General features: G+C 51.3%; 1 protein-coding gene across 1 annotated transcript; it reads left to right on the top strand.

Annotated features, from left to right (window-relative positions):
* The first annotated feature begins 1,247 nt into the window (after nucleotides 1-1,247).
* On the top strand, nucleotides 1,248-2,627 carry BEAN1 (brain expressed associated with NEDD4 1). The gene is made up of 2 exons (XM_077132640.1): nucleotides 1,248-1,364; nucleotides 2,288-2,627. The coding sequence occupies exons 1-2, from the start codon at nucleotides 1,252-1,254 to the stop codon at nucleotides 2,625-2,627; spliced, it is 453 nt and encodes a 150-aa protein (XP_076988755.1). The 5' UTR covers nucleotides 1,248-1,251.
* Nucleotides 2,628-16,406: the final 13,779 nt, after the last annotated feature.

Consider the following 16,406-nt stretch of genomic DNA (forward strand, 5'->3'; position numbering starts at 1 on the left):
CAAGGGACAGAGTCCAGGTTTGAACCCAGGTAGCCCGGCCCGGACACCCCCCTGCCACCCTCCCAAGATACCTCCTGCCACCCACCCAGGGCACCTCCTGCCACCCTCCCGGGACACCCCCTGCCTCCCGCCTGGGACATCCCCCACCACCCACCCAGGACACATACCAACCTCAAAAAGCACCATGAGCCCCTGGTGAGTCCTACGCCCTGAAGGGAGGGGTTGCAGAGAGCCCATCAGGAGTGGGGAGACCTCTTCTCCCAGCCAGCTTTCCAGCTCACGCCGTCCCTAGCCCTACTGGACATGTCCAGAATTGGCTGGTGGAGAACTTACAGGATGAGGAGCCAGCCCCCCAGCTGTCCTGCGGCCTGACCAACGGCCTCCAGCAAGTCACTGGACCTCTCGAACCTCGACTGTAGAATGAGAGGACTGTGCTACCTCAGCATTTCCTAAGACGTGTCTCTAGGGCTAAGAAAATGAGATTCTGTGCTCAAAGACTGGCCAAACACAGTTACATGGGTTCTTATAGCTGCAGGACTTTTCTGAGCCCTTGATGTCCTGATGTGTAGTTGAAACCACAGAGGAGAATGTGGTGTGTGGAGTCTCTAGAATATTCGTCTCATCACAGAAGTTCCCTTTTTGCTCAAGATCCATAAAAGGAATAGTCAGTGACCTCTGCAACCCTCCCTCCCCACCACTCTCCTGCCCATATGTCATGCCCAACCCTGCAGTTCATGCCATGCTCTTCTTCGTCATCTCCTTCCTTGCCTCGAGCTGCCCTGTCCCTTCTGCCTGCCATCCTTCTTCCCCTGACATAAGGGGAAATCCTAGGTAAGACTCAGTTCTGGCAAACCCCCTCCTCCAGGAAGCCTCCCTGGTCTCCAGGCGGGGTCAGGCCCATCTGTGCCCCCATAGCCCCAGTGCTGCCCCATCAGAGCTCATGACACAATGCTCAGGGGAAGAGTGCCCCAAGGCCGGCTCCCCTCCGCCCTGGGAGCCCCACCAGGACAGGGCTAGCTCTGCTTCCCCCCCTGCTACGTCCCCTTGCCCAGCTCACATTCTGGGGCTGTCTCTGGGGTAACAAAGGCAGCTGTGCTTGACAAGATGAAAGGTGCCAGGTGGGGAGAGCAGAGCCTCGGAGGCCTCAGGTTGACCCGAGAGGACCCTCCCCGGCACTGGCCTCTGGCCCCGGCTGATAGTCTGTTCCCTGCAGTGTCCGACGGGCACACGTCCAGCAGCTCGAGCCACAGAATGCACTACACCTGCAGCCCGGCCGAGGACTGGCCCCCGCCCTCGGACCTCAGCTCTGATGGGGACGTGGATACCATGGTGCTCCGAGAGCTGTACCCGGATTCTCCACCCGGGTGAGGAGGCCGCTGGGGGAGGGGGGGCACAGGGCATGGGGCTCCGGGCCAAGACCACTTCCCGTGGGAAACAGCGCCCCCTCTCCGAGTGGTGTAAATGGAGAAGACACTTCCATCTCCTCAGCGCTCCTGACCAGGACCAGGGTGCCTGATGGACGTGGGGTCCCTAGTCTTGGGGTGGCGTGTTCAGGCCCCAGAGACTTAGTGTGGATCCCCGAAGCCCGATCACACCCATCACCCATGGGGAAAGGGGTCATTGTGTCCTAGCTGCGTGGGAGAGTTCTTCTCTGGGGGACCCTAGTCCTTTCCCATCAGCCGCCTTCAGGCAGACCACCCATCAGGGAGTGCCTCAAAGGGGAGGGGCAGGGACCCTGTCACTTGCCATCCAGGAAAACCCTCAGTCCTATGCAGAGGGTCAGTTCCTTCCCATCACACCTGATCCTTTACCCACTACCCCAAGGGCCACTGGGGCGGGGGACAGCACTGCCAGCCCCTTCAGGGAACTTTCCAGACCCTAGAAGGGCAGATTTGGGGTAACTCCAGGCCGAGGGAATCTGGCAGCCTGAGGCTGCACCCACCCAGCACCCACCTTAACACACCGCCAGCCTAGGGGTGCTCCATCAATGGCCACTGCATAGACAATGTGTTTCCAGGAACCTGAGGCCCAAGACACTCAACGATGGGTCCCGGTGTGCATAGGACGGTGGAGCCCGTGCCAGGGACAGAAGCGGGTCTCAGCGGTCCTGGGGGGCCCCTCTGGGAAGAGTGGGGAGTCCCTTGAGCACAGGCAAGGTCCGCCCTGCTCCACGGCCAGGGTTGCTTTTCCCTGCGAGTCAGCCCTGGGCCTTAGGGAGAGGCTCTGTCCCCTCCCAATCCTTAAGGCTCAGGAGCCCTGGGGCCTGAGGGAGCCCGTCCTGTTGCAGCTACGAGGAGTGTGTGGGGCCGGGGGCCACCCAGCTGTACATCCCCACGGACGCGCCGCCGCCCTACTCGCTGACCACCTCCTGCCCCACGCTGGACGGCACCTGCGACGTGGGCAGCGGCCACGGCCCGGGCGGGCACCAGCAGGCGCAGAGGCCCCGGGGCCACGGCGGCCTCCGCACCGTTTCCATGGACACCCTGCCCCCTTACGAGGCCGTGTGTGGGGCCGGCCCCCCGACTGACCTGCTGCCACTGCCGGGACCCGGGCCGGGGCCAAAGAGCCTGCAGGGCTCCCCCACCCCGAAACGGGCCCCGGCCTCGGGCCCAGAGAGGAGCGTGTGAGGGCCCCGCTGGCCGCGTGGGTGCTCACACAGCCCCGTGCACACCCCGAGGCTCACACACACAGGCACAGACAAGCACACCGATGTGCCCCGTGTGGACGCACGCAGCCCACCCCACTCACATACACACACGCCCCACCCGTGACATTTCCATTTAAAAATCGAGCCTCTCCCAGCCCCAGTCTCCTCCTCGCCAGCCTGGTTGTGCCTCCCGAGGCAGAGCTCGGGGAAGAGAGGTGAGGAGGGGCAGGGGGCCTTCTCGGCCTCCCCCCTGGCTGCCCTGACCCTCTTCTGGGCCTTTCTGCTGCTGCTCTTACCCGGGCAGGCCATGCCCAAACTCCCGTCCTGCCTGCGGGAGCCGCTCAGCCATCGCAGGCCAGCTGCCCGCCCGCCCCTTGCCCCAGGGCCGGCCTGCCCTTCTGGGGAGGTGGGATGGGCCTCGGGGAGGTGGCAGCTGTGTGCTGTGCCCCTTTCTCAATTCCAGAGCCAAAAAGTCACACCGTCACCACCCTGCCACTTACGGGGGGGTGGGGGGGCATGTGGGTCTGGGGGCTTGGGCACAGCCCGGAGGCCCTCACAGCCCACCCCCTCCCTCCTCAACCCAGTACCTTCAGTCTGGTGGTGCTAGCGGAGGTATCTCAGAAGCCCCCACCCCAAGCCGCAGGGGGCCGGACAGGGCCCTTGGAGGTGGGGATGAGGTCAGCTTCCCACGCCAGTCCAGCCACTTACCTGCCCAAGACTGTGGGTCTCTGAAGAGAAGGCCACTGCCCTTCTCCAGGTGACCTGGCTACAGTGCTGCCCGGGTCCAGAGAAGGGGCCCCTGGCTCAGGATGCACCCAGCTGACCACTGTGGCCTGACCTCTCATGGGCTGGAGCCAGCCCCAGGAGCTGGCACTGGTGAGCTAACGTGTCCCAGCCTTGCCCCTGCGGTGGGTGTGCAGAGGCAAAATAAAGGGGACGTGAGCCCTGTGGCTGCCACCACGCCACCACAAGAGGACCAGCGGTTGAGTCTCAGCTGCCCTGCCAGGGCCCTGCTGCCAAAAGGGAAATGTGAGGTATGCCTGGTGACAGAGAGGCTCAGATCTTGGCCCATGAATTCCAGGAATTTCTATCAGAGCCCATGCAGGTACAGAAATGACTCCTGAAGACCCAGCCTGCTAGAAGGTGGATGCAAAGCAGCTTCCAGGAGTGACCCTGCCAACATCACAGCGGCCAGAGTCCCCCTGCACCTCCTGCCCACCCCACCCCACTCCCACCTAGTGTCGCCCATTGTCAAACAACATCGTCCCTTCCATCCTCTCCCTCACATTGCAATTCCTCCATTGAAGGGCTAAGACAATTCAGCAATCCCTTTCTTAAGCAGAGGGCTGGCAAGGAAGGCATTCTCAAATTTTATTTTCGGTAGAAATAGAATTCCTTCCGATGCAGAACCAAAGGCGTCTGCTGGAGGTTCTGGGGCATCGTGGGAGCCGGACCTGCCCCGGGGAGGGACCTTGTTTACAAGCAGTTCTGTCCACCTTTGTGGTGTACTGTTTTCTAAGCAAAAAAAAAAAAAAAAAATGTCTGTCTGTTGGACTACACAGCCTTTAAAATGCACTCCAGGCATGAGAATCTTCTGAAAAATGGGTCCTGCTTCTGCAACTCTAGAGAGTGATGGGGAAGGGGAGTGAAATTCCCCACCTACCCTTGGGTGTTGGAGGCATGGGGCTGAACAGCTTTTCTTGTTCCTGGCCTGGGAGCTGAGGAAGCGACAATGTATCCTTTCTGTGTTCAAAATAAATATATCATATCAATAAAAATGTACCAAGAAGCAATATTACCAAGAATGTGTGGGGTTCGGGCCACCTGAAACTTGAAAGCAAAGTGAAATCATGCCTCCGGCAAGCAGTCCTGACTTCTCTCACGATGACGTCCCGTCAAAGCCCAGTAGTCTTCCTGTTAGCATGGATGTTTGGGTGGTCAGTGACTTCCAGTAGTTTGGGGGTTGCTGTTTTGTTGTTGTTTTATCTCAGCTGAAACGTGGCATCGTTTTGCTGAGACTTAGCCAGTGTGTCACCAGGATGGACCGTAAACGTCAGGACCTGGCTCCAGGGACATCAGCGAGTGCATACTTTGCTTTAAGAGCAGTTGGCTTTCACAGCCCTCATGGCTCTACCAGGAAAGAGGATGATGCAAGGGGAAGTTTGTCATGAGACCGACATGAGCTGGTTTCTCTCCCTCGAAGGAAATTCTCCTCTTCCTTTCTGTGCTGTCCATAAGGCTTTGGCTCTGGTCACTGATGGAAGACAGCCTAGTTCTCTTCCTCTGTCACCATCCCGTCCTCTAGAAATCAAGCCAAGTCTACTAGCATGGTCCTCGACCCCCAAGGGCCCTGAAAGCAGGATGCCATCCTGAAGAGACGAAAAGATGACCTAAGACAGGCCCCGAGAGTCCCGCATCCAGCGTCTAGGCTGGCCTGCCAGGTGGTTCCCTCAACAGAGGGGCCGAGGCCGGCTGCCCAGAGCCTGCCACCCCCACCCTGGGCCCACACTGCCACCTGCTGGCTCCCAGCCGCCACTGTCCAACAACAATGCGTCAGCCCCTGAAGAGCGAGACTCCCTGCTCTCACTCTCAGACCCATGGACGCTCATAGTGTAGACAGAGCTTGTCATTTTCACCCTGTCGTCTTCTACCTTTGAGCTGTTCCAGAAGTTTTACCCCTTCAAACATTCCGTTTTCAGGAGTAACGCCTGCCTCTCAGCCCCTCTGTCTGGGCACAGCCTGACACCTGTGCCCCTCTCTCTATAGATGCAAACTCACCACCCCTCGGCCTTCAATACCACACGCGGCCCAGGTGCCGCCTCCAAGTGCTGGGTCCCTCTTCCTGGGAATGAATGCATCAGTCGTCATGGTGATGGTACCCAGCCGTGTGCTGACCCAACTCAAACCACCCCATGCTGGTCCCCAGCTCTAACCACCAACACCCCAGGGCCCCAGTAGATAGCCCGTGGGACTCTCTGGGTCATGTCCTTTCCTGCCCTCTCCATCCATAACATGCCTTGGGCTCTGGTGTGGCCCCCCATGGCAACACATTCAAGGCCCTTCCACACCTTCCTCCAAGGAGACCACCCTCCTCCCTCTGTCTGGGGCCTGAGGGGTGGGTGCCTAGGAGAACACCCCAGGCCCTGGGGCTCAGCCCGGGGTTGGTGACACCACATCTCCCAATGGGGGGAGCGGGAAGGGGACAGGACCAGGCCCTGGAACAAGGATGTGGACTCAAGCGGTGCCTTAAGGAGGTGGTCCCAGGAGCACCAGTAGGCAGTGAAGCAAGGAAGGGAAGGAAGCCAGTGCAGGGTGCTGGGGAGCAGCTCACTATTGTGGGCAACTGGGCTCTGTCCCACTGGGGAATTCAGAACGGGCAAAACTCGCCCTTCCGGGGGCCGAGACGGATTATTTAGACACCAATTCTCAGCAGCCATCGGCCTGAGGCTGCTCTTTAGAGAAAGTTCGTTCCCTGCCTTTGGTGCAAGCTGAGCGGGCTCCTCTGGGCACAGAAGTCCTGCAGAGGGAGGCCCTCGGGACAGCACGGTCTGCCCCTGGCTCAGCATGTACGGGAACAGTTTGCTCCCAGGTCTCCGTGCAGGGCACCAGCAGCATCTGGAATCTAACTGTTGCTGGCCAGACCCACACATGCACGCACACGGGGCTCTCAGCACATTCCCAGTGGCACACTCAGATGCACGCGCGGATGGCCACTTGGCTCACACCACCTGTGGTTTGGGACATATTTGCTCAGATGGCTTCAGCACTCACACCTTTGTGGCCCTTACACACATGCCAAAGCTGGCCAGATTCACACTCAGGGGTCCCCATCGGGGTCCACCTGCGTGGCCACCAGGTTCTGAACCTGAGGCGCAGGCTCTGAGCCAGTGAGGCTGTCCCAGGCTCTGCTCCGCTTGGCTCTCACTGCACCTCCCCAAGCCCAGTGGACTTTCTCTCTGGACCCCAGGACTGATTGCCTGGGTCAGGTCTGGCATTCTGGACTTGGGGTCTGGGCACATCTTTGCCCTCAGAGTTGAAGCTCAGCCATGCCTGCCCACCATCTCTCCCAGGAATCCCGGGCCTGCAGTTTCCCAAATCCCATTTGCCACAGAATCATCCTCACCAGCCTGCCTCCTGCGGTTTTGAGGCCACTCATCTTCTGTTTCAGTCCTGGCAGCTGCCCGGCCTAGAACCCCCACAAAACTGGCACCATGTGGACTATAGGACGCGATGGGGGGCAGCTCCTGAGAGGGGGTCGTCCACTGCTGAGAGGCTCGGAGCCCCATCATCTACCTTCATTACTCAATTGCCAGAGATAGAAACTCAGCTTGAGCCATCTTAAGCAAGAAAAGATACTTCTTGGCTCTTGTACCTAAATTGTCCTAGTGAAAATTCTAACTTCAGGAACAGTCAGATCCAGAGAGTCCAAGAATATGAGCAGGTATATTGTCTCCTGCCTCTGCTGCCCCCACGGGAACAAACAATGGCTGCTAGTAGGTTGATTCAGGATCCAAAACAAAAAAAAATCTTTCTCTCTCTCCCAGAGACCAAATATAAAATCTCAGAGGGCGCTCTGCTGGACCTGGACAGAGGCTAATCCCCAAGCCTCTGGAAACAACTGTGCCTGGGGTAGAGGGTCTTGTGCTCACTCAACGAAGGTGGTAGGGGAGCAAAAGTAGTCTTCCTGGGATGAGTTTTCCAAAGGAAAGAGGGAAGGGGAGAAAGCCCTGTGCACCCCCTGAATAGCGGGCTCTGCCACGTCTCCTTTATGAGCTAGGGCAGGGGAAGGCAGGGGATGGTTTCTGACCACAGCCCATGGCAGAGAAAGGAGTCAGAAACAGCCCCCAGCAGGGCCTGAGGGCGCCAACCTCACAGAGCGCCATCTTGAATCTGTAGTGATTCTTCACCAAGGTTCCCTGTTGCAGAGGGGCTGGGGTCAAAGAGGCTAGCTCCAGTGCCCACAGGGAAAGACCATTGGCCAGCTTCACACTGAGGGCACCCTGTGACTTGTGGACATGAGAGACTCACAGCAATAAACCCACACAAATGGTTGGTTGTTACATGGTTTTGTTCCTGACAAGAAGCATACATTGGGGCAAAAGGCCAGGGGAGGTATGGAGCTATGAATTGGAGCCTAAGGCTCAAGGCCAGCCACCAGGCTCCACCTCTCCTCCTCCTTCTGGCCCATCCTCTCAGGAACTGCCTTAGTTTCCCTAGGTACAGGCCCCAGGCTGGTTCCTTTCTGGGTTCTGGGTCTAGCACAGAACCCAGTGGGGTGGGGTCTATGGAGTGGACAACCAGTGAGAACATTGAGTGCAATTCTGAGGGAAGAAGGTTCTACTCAGAGTGTCACGGCCTTGAGGACGGTGAGAGCTGAGTTTCAGACCTCAGACACCTGCCCAGGCAGCACCCCACTTCCTCTTTTCCTGTGCCCCTGAGTTCCTGGGCTCTGACAAGGAATCTAGGACGATTTGGAGAGCAGAGAGCATTGTGAGTGAAAGCTAGGTGCTGAGCCCTCCTCTCCTGTCATCAATCCCTCCATTACTTTGAACAAGACCTTATCTTTTCTGGGCCTCAAGACCTCCTACCCCTACAGAGGGCTGGCCTCAAACCTCAGTTAGGAGGATGACCTTAGGATTGGCAGGGTACAGACCCCCCTGTGAGCGCACTCAAACTTGCGCATTGTCCCCAGAGCTGGTCACACTGATAAGCAGAGGGAGCAGGTTCTCACTTAGCACTCCCTTGATGGCCCACAAAGTATGCATAAGGCAATTAACACCATGTCAATTCCAAGGAGGCTACAGTGTTCCAATCGTGACTCATTCCTCCGGCCAGGAAGCTGGCCCCAGAGAAGCAGGGCTGACTCTAATAACCAGAGGATAGAGAGGGCAAAGAAGCCAGGCAGTCAGCAGGTATCGTGAGAAATGAAAATGTCCAGAATTAGTGAAGTGGTTAAATCAGTAAATAACAAAAAACAATGGACGAATCATTTGGGGAAACAGAAAGATTAATCTGAGTGTACCGATTTGTGAAACTTTGGTTATTAACAGGGAAAAGGCAAAAGCAACTCCAGCTCTCTTTCCAGGGAACAAATCTGGTCAGAGACCATGAAACTAACGGGGCAGGGAGGATTGAGACCCTCTTGTATTAGGGCCTACTTTTTCTTGGCCTGGTGACCCTACTTTCATGACAACTCAAGTGCCACTTCTTAGAACAAGCGTTCCCTGAATCTAGAGCCTGAGTGTCTCTACCCCCAAATCTGTCACTCCCATTTGGTGCTCATATAAATCTTTGATATCATGGGAAAGAATGGCATTGAGTGTCAGATTGGCTTGGTGTGCTAGACCATATAATGCCCTACACACACACACACACACACACACACACACACACACAAATAGATGTCCATGTCCTAATCTCCAGAATCTGTAAATATGTTACCTTACATGGCAAAGAGGACTTTCTAAAATGAGAATAAATTAGAGATCCTGAGATGGAAAGGTTACCCTGGATTATCCAAATGAGCCCAATGTAATCACAAGGGGCCTTATAAGAGGGAAACAAGAGGGTCAAAGTAAGAGGAGGAATGTGATGAATGGAAGCCAGAGATTTGAAGATACTGTGCTGTTGGCCCTGGAGATGGAGGAAGGGGCTACAAGCCAAGGAATACAGGTGGCCTCTAGAAACTGGAAAAGGCAAAGAAATGGATTCTTCCCTACAATCTCTAGAAGGAACTAGCCTAGTGAGACCGATTTTGGACTTGCGACCTACAAAGTTATAAGATGATAATGTTGTTGTTTTGAGCCACTAAATGTATGGTAATTTATCACAGGAACAATAGGAAGTGTTTATACACTTGGGTTCCAATCCCAGCTCTGGCCCTCTGTCACTTAATGTCCTAATTTGGAAAATGAGAGGAAGGAGGGTTCAGACTAGTATGGACGAGTCCCTCGTCCTTTGCCTCTCCTGCTCTCTTTGTCTCCAGGCTGTGACAAAAAAGACATTTGCCAGAACTCTCCCACTCTGGCTGCCCTGGCCCTGACTTATGGTTCTGATACCAATTAAAAGCAGGGGTTCTCTACCTGACATGTTCAAATGACCAATTCCTGGGATATTCGGGCTTCAAAGAGAGAAAGAGTTTAATGCTAGGCAAAAAGCAGAAGATCTGATGGCCTATCAGCCCAAAAGTCTGTCTCCCCAAGTCTAAAGAGTTCAAGGTTTTTATGGATTCAAACAAAGGGAGATGAAGTTGCTACCATTATATAACAAGTATAAGCAACTACAATTTACAAATGTAAAAGACTGGAGCTATGCTAGAATTCAGCTAACCACTGCAAGAACAAGTCAATGGTTAGTTCAGAGCTAACTCAAGTTCCTTCATTAATATTAGGGGGTTTCCCTTTGTGATTACAAGAGTAAGGTTGAAAATACAGATAAAGGGGGTACAAGTGAGGGTCAGTCACAAGGTTTTTAGAATCACAAGGTCTTAAGATAAGACTTTATAGTTATATGTCATTATCAAAGACCACTAACTGGATTACAGTCTAGCAATTTCAGACATTTCCTTCTGGCTATTCTACTACACTAGAAGGTAAAAGGGAATATCTGCATAATGATTCAGTAGTCATAATCATTTGTTAAATCCTAACTTCTCAGTTACAAGTCCAACCCAGGAGTTGTAACAAGAAAGCGATGGGGTAGCCAGGCCCACATGGCCTAGCTTTGTGACCCTGTACTGGTTACCTAACCCTTCTGAGATCAGTATCAGATGAGCTGATGCATGTGAAAGGGTAACACCCTCCATTTTGGACATAAAATGACTAATCCAGAAAACCCTACAGGGGAGCAGGGTTAAAGGTTTACGCAGGAAGTGTCATCGTGCTACTCAATGGGGGATCCATTTTTCATGTAGGACTCCAACTCAGATAGTTCCCAACCAAAAGGATATGAACTTCCCTGGCTGGTGGTCTGTCTTCTGTATCTGCTTCAAGCTATCAGGGGTCACAGGCCCTATTTGTGGGAGCATAGAAGTCTCTGGCTCTACTGTTGAGGGTGGCTGGTTGGGCGTGGGGCAGGAGCGTCACCTCTGGCAAGGAGAAGTTTGTTGTGAAAGGCTTCTAATCTGGAAGAAATAAACTGGGTGAGAAATTGTATACATGGTCTGAACAGAAGCAGGAGCAAGATGGAGTTCAGGGTATTCTTTAGAGTTTTTAGCAACACTGGACTTGGCACACTACGACAGTTTATAATATCTGACTGAAATTTGCATAAGGAAAACTTCTATAAGGACTTCTCAACTTTATTTGAAATTTCTTAGCCACCAATATTTCAATTTTCTCTTTGGGTCAGCTAACTCTACGATGCAAAGCCAGTCTCATCCTTGGGCATCTCACATTGCTAGGGAGACTTACACCCCCTGGAAGTCACTGTCCCATGCAGGGGGGGGATGTAGTGAGTTTATTTGTAGAGTTTGCAGAGGGAGATTTGTAGAGGGAGATACCACATTTGAGCAACAAAAGAGGTTCTCTGGGGGTGACTCTTAGGCATTCATTGTAAGTGGGCATAGCTTTGCCATGGCAGAGATACGTTTCATAAGGGTAAGCTCAAGATGGAGGGCTTGGCTTATTAAATTAGGAGTCCCCATTGCTTAAGTGAATAATAAGAATTCCCCAAGTGGGGAAGTTAAATAGTTCTAAATTTTTCTCTAGTCTCTTAAGGGACTTTGCAAATAGTTTCATTTTCTGGTTATGATTTTTTTTAGGTTTCATGTCAAATAAAGCTGAATTAGGTTGTTTAAATAAACTTTACAGAAATTTTAAATTTGGGAAGCTTTAGAGCAAAGCAGTATAACTGACTAGTAAATTTTGTTTTTATGATCTGTACTTTTTTCTAAGAACAACTAAAACATGACATATAGATCAGTATTAGGATATAACATGGACAGTGAGAACACTGTCAAATTTTTAGGGATTTTTATACAATTTTTAAATACATGAATAACATTTCACCCATGCAAATTTAGCTAATAAAAGTATAGAAAATTTCTTTTAATTATTGTAATATTTTTCAAATACTTCTATAAAACATCAATATGTTAAACTATTTTAGCACCTCACTTTTACACACAGAATAAATCCTCTGTGGCAATTTTTCTTTGAGAGTGAGATTTGTCTTTTGTAATAAAGGATGATAAGGTCAACATAAACATCAACAAGGATATTATTCTGATATGGTATAAATCTTTATTTTCTAGACAGAGTACTCACATGACTAAGAAAAATTTTTTACAAACTTTCATTAAAAGCAAACTAAAAATTTATATTATTTTAACAAAATTCACTTTCTCAAACCTTCCACAACTTTCTATATCTATCAGAATTTGTAGTCAGCCATGACAACAAACAAAATTCACTTTCATACTAGGATTATGTTGGTTCACAAAATTAGCATATTGCAAGACTGTGTTTGAGACAGCTGGAGATTAGTAAGGTCTACTGCTAAGGCATTCTTGAAGATATTGGGACTCTTTTGAAAATCTTGGGGCAACAGTAATTAAGTGAGCTGGGTGAGAATCTTATCATTAAGTCCCTGCCATTCAAAAGATCTAGGAATGAGGGGCGGGCCGCGGTGGCTCAGCGGGCAAAGTGCTTGCCTGCTATGCCGGAGGACCTCGGTTCGATTCCCGGCCCCAGCCCATGTAACAAAAACGGAGAAACAGAATACAATAAAACAAGAAAATGTTTAAAAATGTTTCCCTTTCTTCCTTCCTTCCTTCCTTCTCTCTGTCTTTCCTTTAAAAAAAAAAAAAAAAAAAAGATCTAGGAATGAGAACTTGAATGCAGACAGGGACAGTCCTACCCATGATGCCTTCATTCCAAGTAGAACTGTCTATTTGCTCAAGAACCTCCTTTGGGATGCCAAGAAGCCTGGATCTAGTAGGGGCCTCGGGGCAAACAAGGAGGTAAACACTAGCCATGTCTAGTAGTCTTAAGGTAGCCCCAGGGAGTGAAGAAGACTCCTCCCTAAAAGGTGGTTGGGGGTTCACGGACAATGAGAAATTGATGGGGCACCAGCATGTTCTCAAGCCTACAAAGGAGAGGGGTAGTGAAAGTTTTAGTTTTGGCTTTTACCATTAACTCCCATAACTAGACAAGTCTGAATAGAGATAGAGTAGAGTGGCAGTTCAGGACGGAGTTAGTGGTCCAGTGTTAAGAGATTAATAATCTTACCTGCCACGTCAAGTGTCACCCGAAGCTCCTCTAGGTTGATGGTCAGATGTGAAGTCTGTGGAGCCATAAGCAGCCTCAGGCACCCTCAGTCTTCTTGACTTTCCTCAAGCAGAGCTCTGTAGGCCATCCCACCCCACCCCCTTCAAGAGACAGTGCAATCCCTGGGTACAATGTCTGGGCTAGTCCCACTTGGGACAAGGCCCGTGGGTCCCAAGGTCGACGGTTGTTTCCAAGTTTCTGGCACTCTCTCTGCTAATGGCCCTCTGACCCGCAGTTAAAGCAAAGCCCTTGAAAGCTTGGAGCCATGATTCAGATGACCTCAAGAGGACAGGACATTTTTCACAGCAACTACAATAAGTTGAGCCTGTTTTCTGGTCTTCTGCCTACCTCTCCTTATCTTCTCCTCCTCAGACTTGTCTCAATTGTTAAAGACAGAAAAAGACAGTTTTTAACAGGTCATCAGTGGGAGTTTGTGGGCCAGAAAGAACTTTTGCAGCTTTCTCTGAATGTCAGAGGCAGACTAGCTGATGAAATGGGTGTCCAGCAAAATTGGACCTCCCTGGAAGTGCAGCCTTATATTAGTATACTTTTTTATAAGCTGACCTTCCTGAAACAGGGTCAGGTTTTCCTCTTTCTCCTGAGTGATCTCCCTTAGCTTATTACAATTAACCACCTGGTGGTACATTTTCTTATGCCTTTTGACAAACAGGTGACTATATTGTCCTTATTGGCTTAAAAGGGGATCATCAAGAAGATTTTCTCTTCTAATGGGAACTGAGACATGGGTATAACAAGCAACAAGACCCTCTCAGGTCTTGTCTACTTTCCCTGTCTACTTCTGTCTACTTTCCCTGTCTTTTACAGACTGGAGGATGGTATTGTAATTGAAAATCCCACTGGAAGGCTATGTTTCCCCATCTTCTAGCTTATATTGAGTGTTGGCATTTCTTATTTTCTCAGGAAAATGAAATAGAGATGCTTACAAACAGAGATCAGAGACATAAATCCCATCATTGCCCAGAAAAATTCCAGGACAATGCTCTCAAGGAGTCAAAGACTCAAAAATCCAGATAACGTCTTTTTTGAGATATCTGGATTTAAGCTTCTGGGGGGTTTCCAAACACAGGTCAGGGACTTTAACCCCACCCTTGCCTGGGAGAATGCCAGGACAATGTTTGCAAGGAGTTGGGGACTCAGACCTCACACACCTCTCACCTGAGAGATGCTTGGACCTATGCTTCCAGGAGTTTCCAAACACAGGTAAGGGAATTTAACCCCATCTTAGCCTGGAAGGATTCAAGGGCAATGTTCTCAAGGAGTCAGGGACTCAAACCCCAAACCACCTCTTTCTTGAGATGTCTGGACCCATTTCTGAGGGGTTTCCAAACACAAGTCAGGGAGTCAAACACCATGCAGCCTTTCCACCAGCTCGAACCTTGGAAATATGGAGAGTAAAGTCGTCAGGTGTTCCTGAGACATCTTTGTCCTCAAGTTTCCTATCTTCTGAGGGCTGAAAACCATGCTCTAGAAGAAGGGAAGTTTTATACTTGGCTGCAATGGGTCTCAATATAGATTAAATCATCAAGCCTGGAGAGGAGACATTCCCATTGGAAAATACTCAATTCCCATGAACATAGACCAGAGGTGGCGCCCTAGAATGTCAGAGACAACCCCTTGTTTGGTACAAGAATCCTTAACCCAGAATCCTGGGTTGCAAAAGATGGAATGTCTCAGAAAGCATCTAAAGCTAGACAGAGGGGAGAAGGAGACTCTCATGGAGGCAGGGGAGAGGACCTATGTCGAGGAAGTGAAAAGAGGGATAGATTCAGCAGGAGGGAGGGTCTGGGTCCCCAGAGTGGGAGCAAGGGCAGGATGTGGGGAAGCCTTGGAGAGCCAAGGAAATAGAGAGAGAGAAAGAGAAGGACTTGATTTGGTTCCCACTGGACTCCTGCACAATGCGGGGACAATTGCTCAGGTCTCAAGGGCATCACCTGCCACTCTGAGTCTCCTTGGATCTGCACAGCATGGAGACAGCCTTCTGTCATCTCCGAGAAGGGAGCCAGCAAACTCAGTAGACCGAGATTATGTCCTTGGGGAGCCATACCTGAGTCCCCAGATCCTAGAGACACAAAATTGCATAAGGACATAGTAGAGGATAACAATGAGCCAAGGGAGAAGAAAAAGCAAACGCATGCAGTCAAATCTCCCAGTTAATAGCCATTTCTTACCAGTGCAGACAGTTGGAGAGATGTGTCTCCTGGCTGGCTCGCCAAAATATATTGGCAGATTCAGGTCTAGGTTCTTGGCTGTGCTGTGAGAAAGAATTCAAAGGCACAGCACAGTACAGAGTAAGCAGGCAGAAAGATTATTAAGAACTCATATGAGAGAACATGCAGACACTCCTACCACGAAAGAAGGATGAGAAGCAAGAGGCCCCAGAACTATGTAGCAATCTGCTTTTATAGATTTTTGTTCTCTTTGTCATTAATAAATCAACATCTTTATTAATGTTACTACCCTCGCTTTTCCCTTCTTCCCTGATGCATGATCTTGGATGACTCACTCAGGTGGGGTCAGTTGGCCTCTAGGTGCTTTTTATTGTTATTCTTCTCAGATATATCTTTCTCCTTGGGGCCTGACTGCTTCTTGGAATTTTCCCTTTGCTCAGCCAGCCACCACCCTAATTCTAACCCTACCTCAGAAAGAAATATCCATTCACATATGAGTGATTAAGAACCCCAAGCAAGTGCATCTCCATGAACACACTTAGAGAAATGCTGAACCAGTGGGTGGCTGAGTGGCTGAATGAGTAAGTAAACCAACGGAATGCTGGATGGGTGAGTGGAGGTACAGAGGGGAGAAAGAAAGGAAGGAGGGAGGGAGGGAGGAAGATGGTAAGCAGATGGAGGGAAGAGCAGATAAGAGTGTGGTAGGAGTTGTTTCAGTCTGGGTTCCCCTGAAAGCAGCACCTGACACAAGGATTTGGGTATAAATGGTTTATTTAGGGAATAATTCCAGGAAGTGTGGTGGGGGAGTAGGGGATTAAGACAAGGAAGGGACAAGAGCCAGGAAAGAGTGTACTAAAGAGCAAGTTATTGCTCTGGGCAGCTGAGGATCTTCTGACAGTGTGGGATGCATCTCAGAACCACGCCTCCAGGGCAGAAGGCTGGGCTTTCTTTCCACCAGCTCACAGCCTCTGCTGGTCCTTCGCTACTTGAGGGTTACCCTGGGGCGTTAACTCCCCAGCACTTCCAGCCCACGCCCGCACCTGCAGAGCCTGCTCCCATGGCCCGGGAAACACTTTCAAGCATGAGGCCTGAGAAGCCATAGCAGCTGCCATCGACGTGGGAATGGGCTAAGGGATACGGATGTGGTGCCATCCGCCGCCGTAGGGGACATGAAAGGAAGTTTGCACGGACGTGCCTGTCCTCCCGTTGGTGTCTGGGACAAGGCGGGGACAGAGCATGACATAAGCCCAGCTCCACAGAGAGGGCCTGAACACAAGCCAGTGGCCCTCAGGTCTCAGCCCT

This window comes from Tamandua tetradactyla, chromosome 16 (assembly GCF_023851605.1).
Source record: "Tamandua tetradactyla isolate mTamTet1 chromosome 16, mTamTet1.pri, whole genome shotgun sequence".
NCBI classification, from domain to species: domain Eukaryota; kingdom Metazoa; phylum Chordata; class Mammalia; order Pilosa; family Myrmecophagidae; genus Tamandua; species Tamandua tetradactyla.

Coding starts and splice junctions, on each gene's coding strand:
- BEAN1 (XM_077132640.1), top strand. CDS start 1,252: ATGCACTACACCTGCAGCCCGGCCGAGGACTGGCCCCCGCCCTCGGAC. Junction 1,365..2,287: donor TACCCGGATTCTCCACCCGG/GTGAGGAGGCCG, acceptor GTCCTGTTGCAG/CTACGAGGAGTGTGTGGGGC.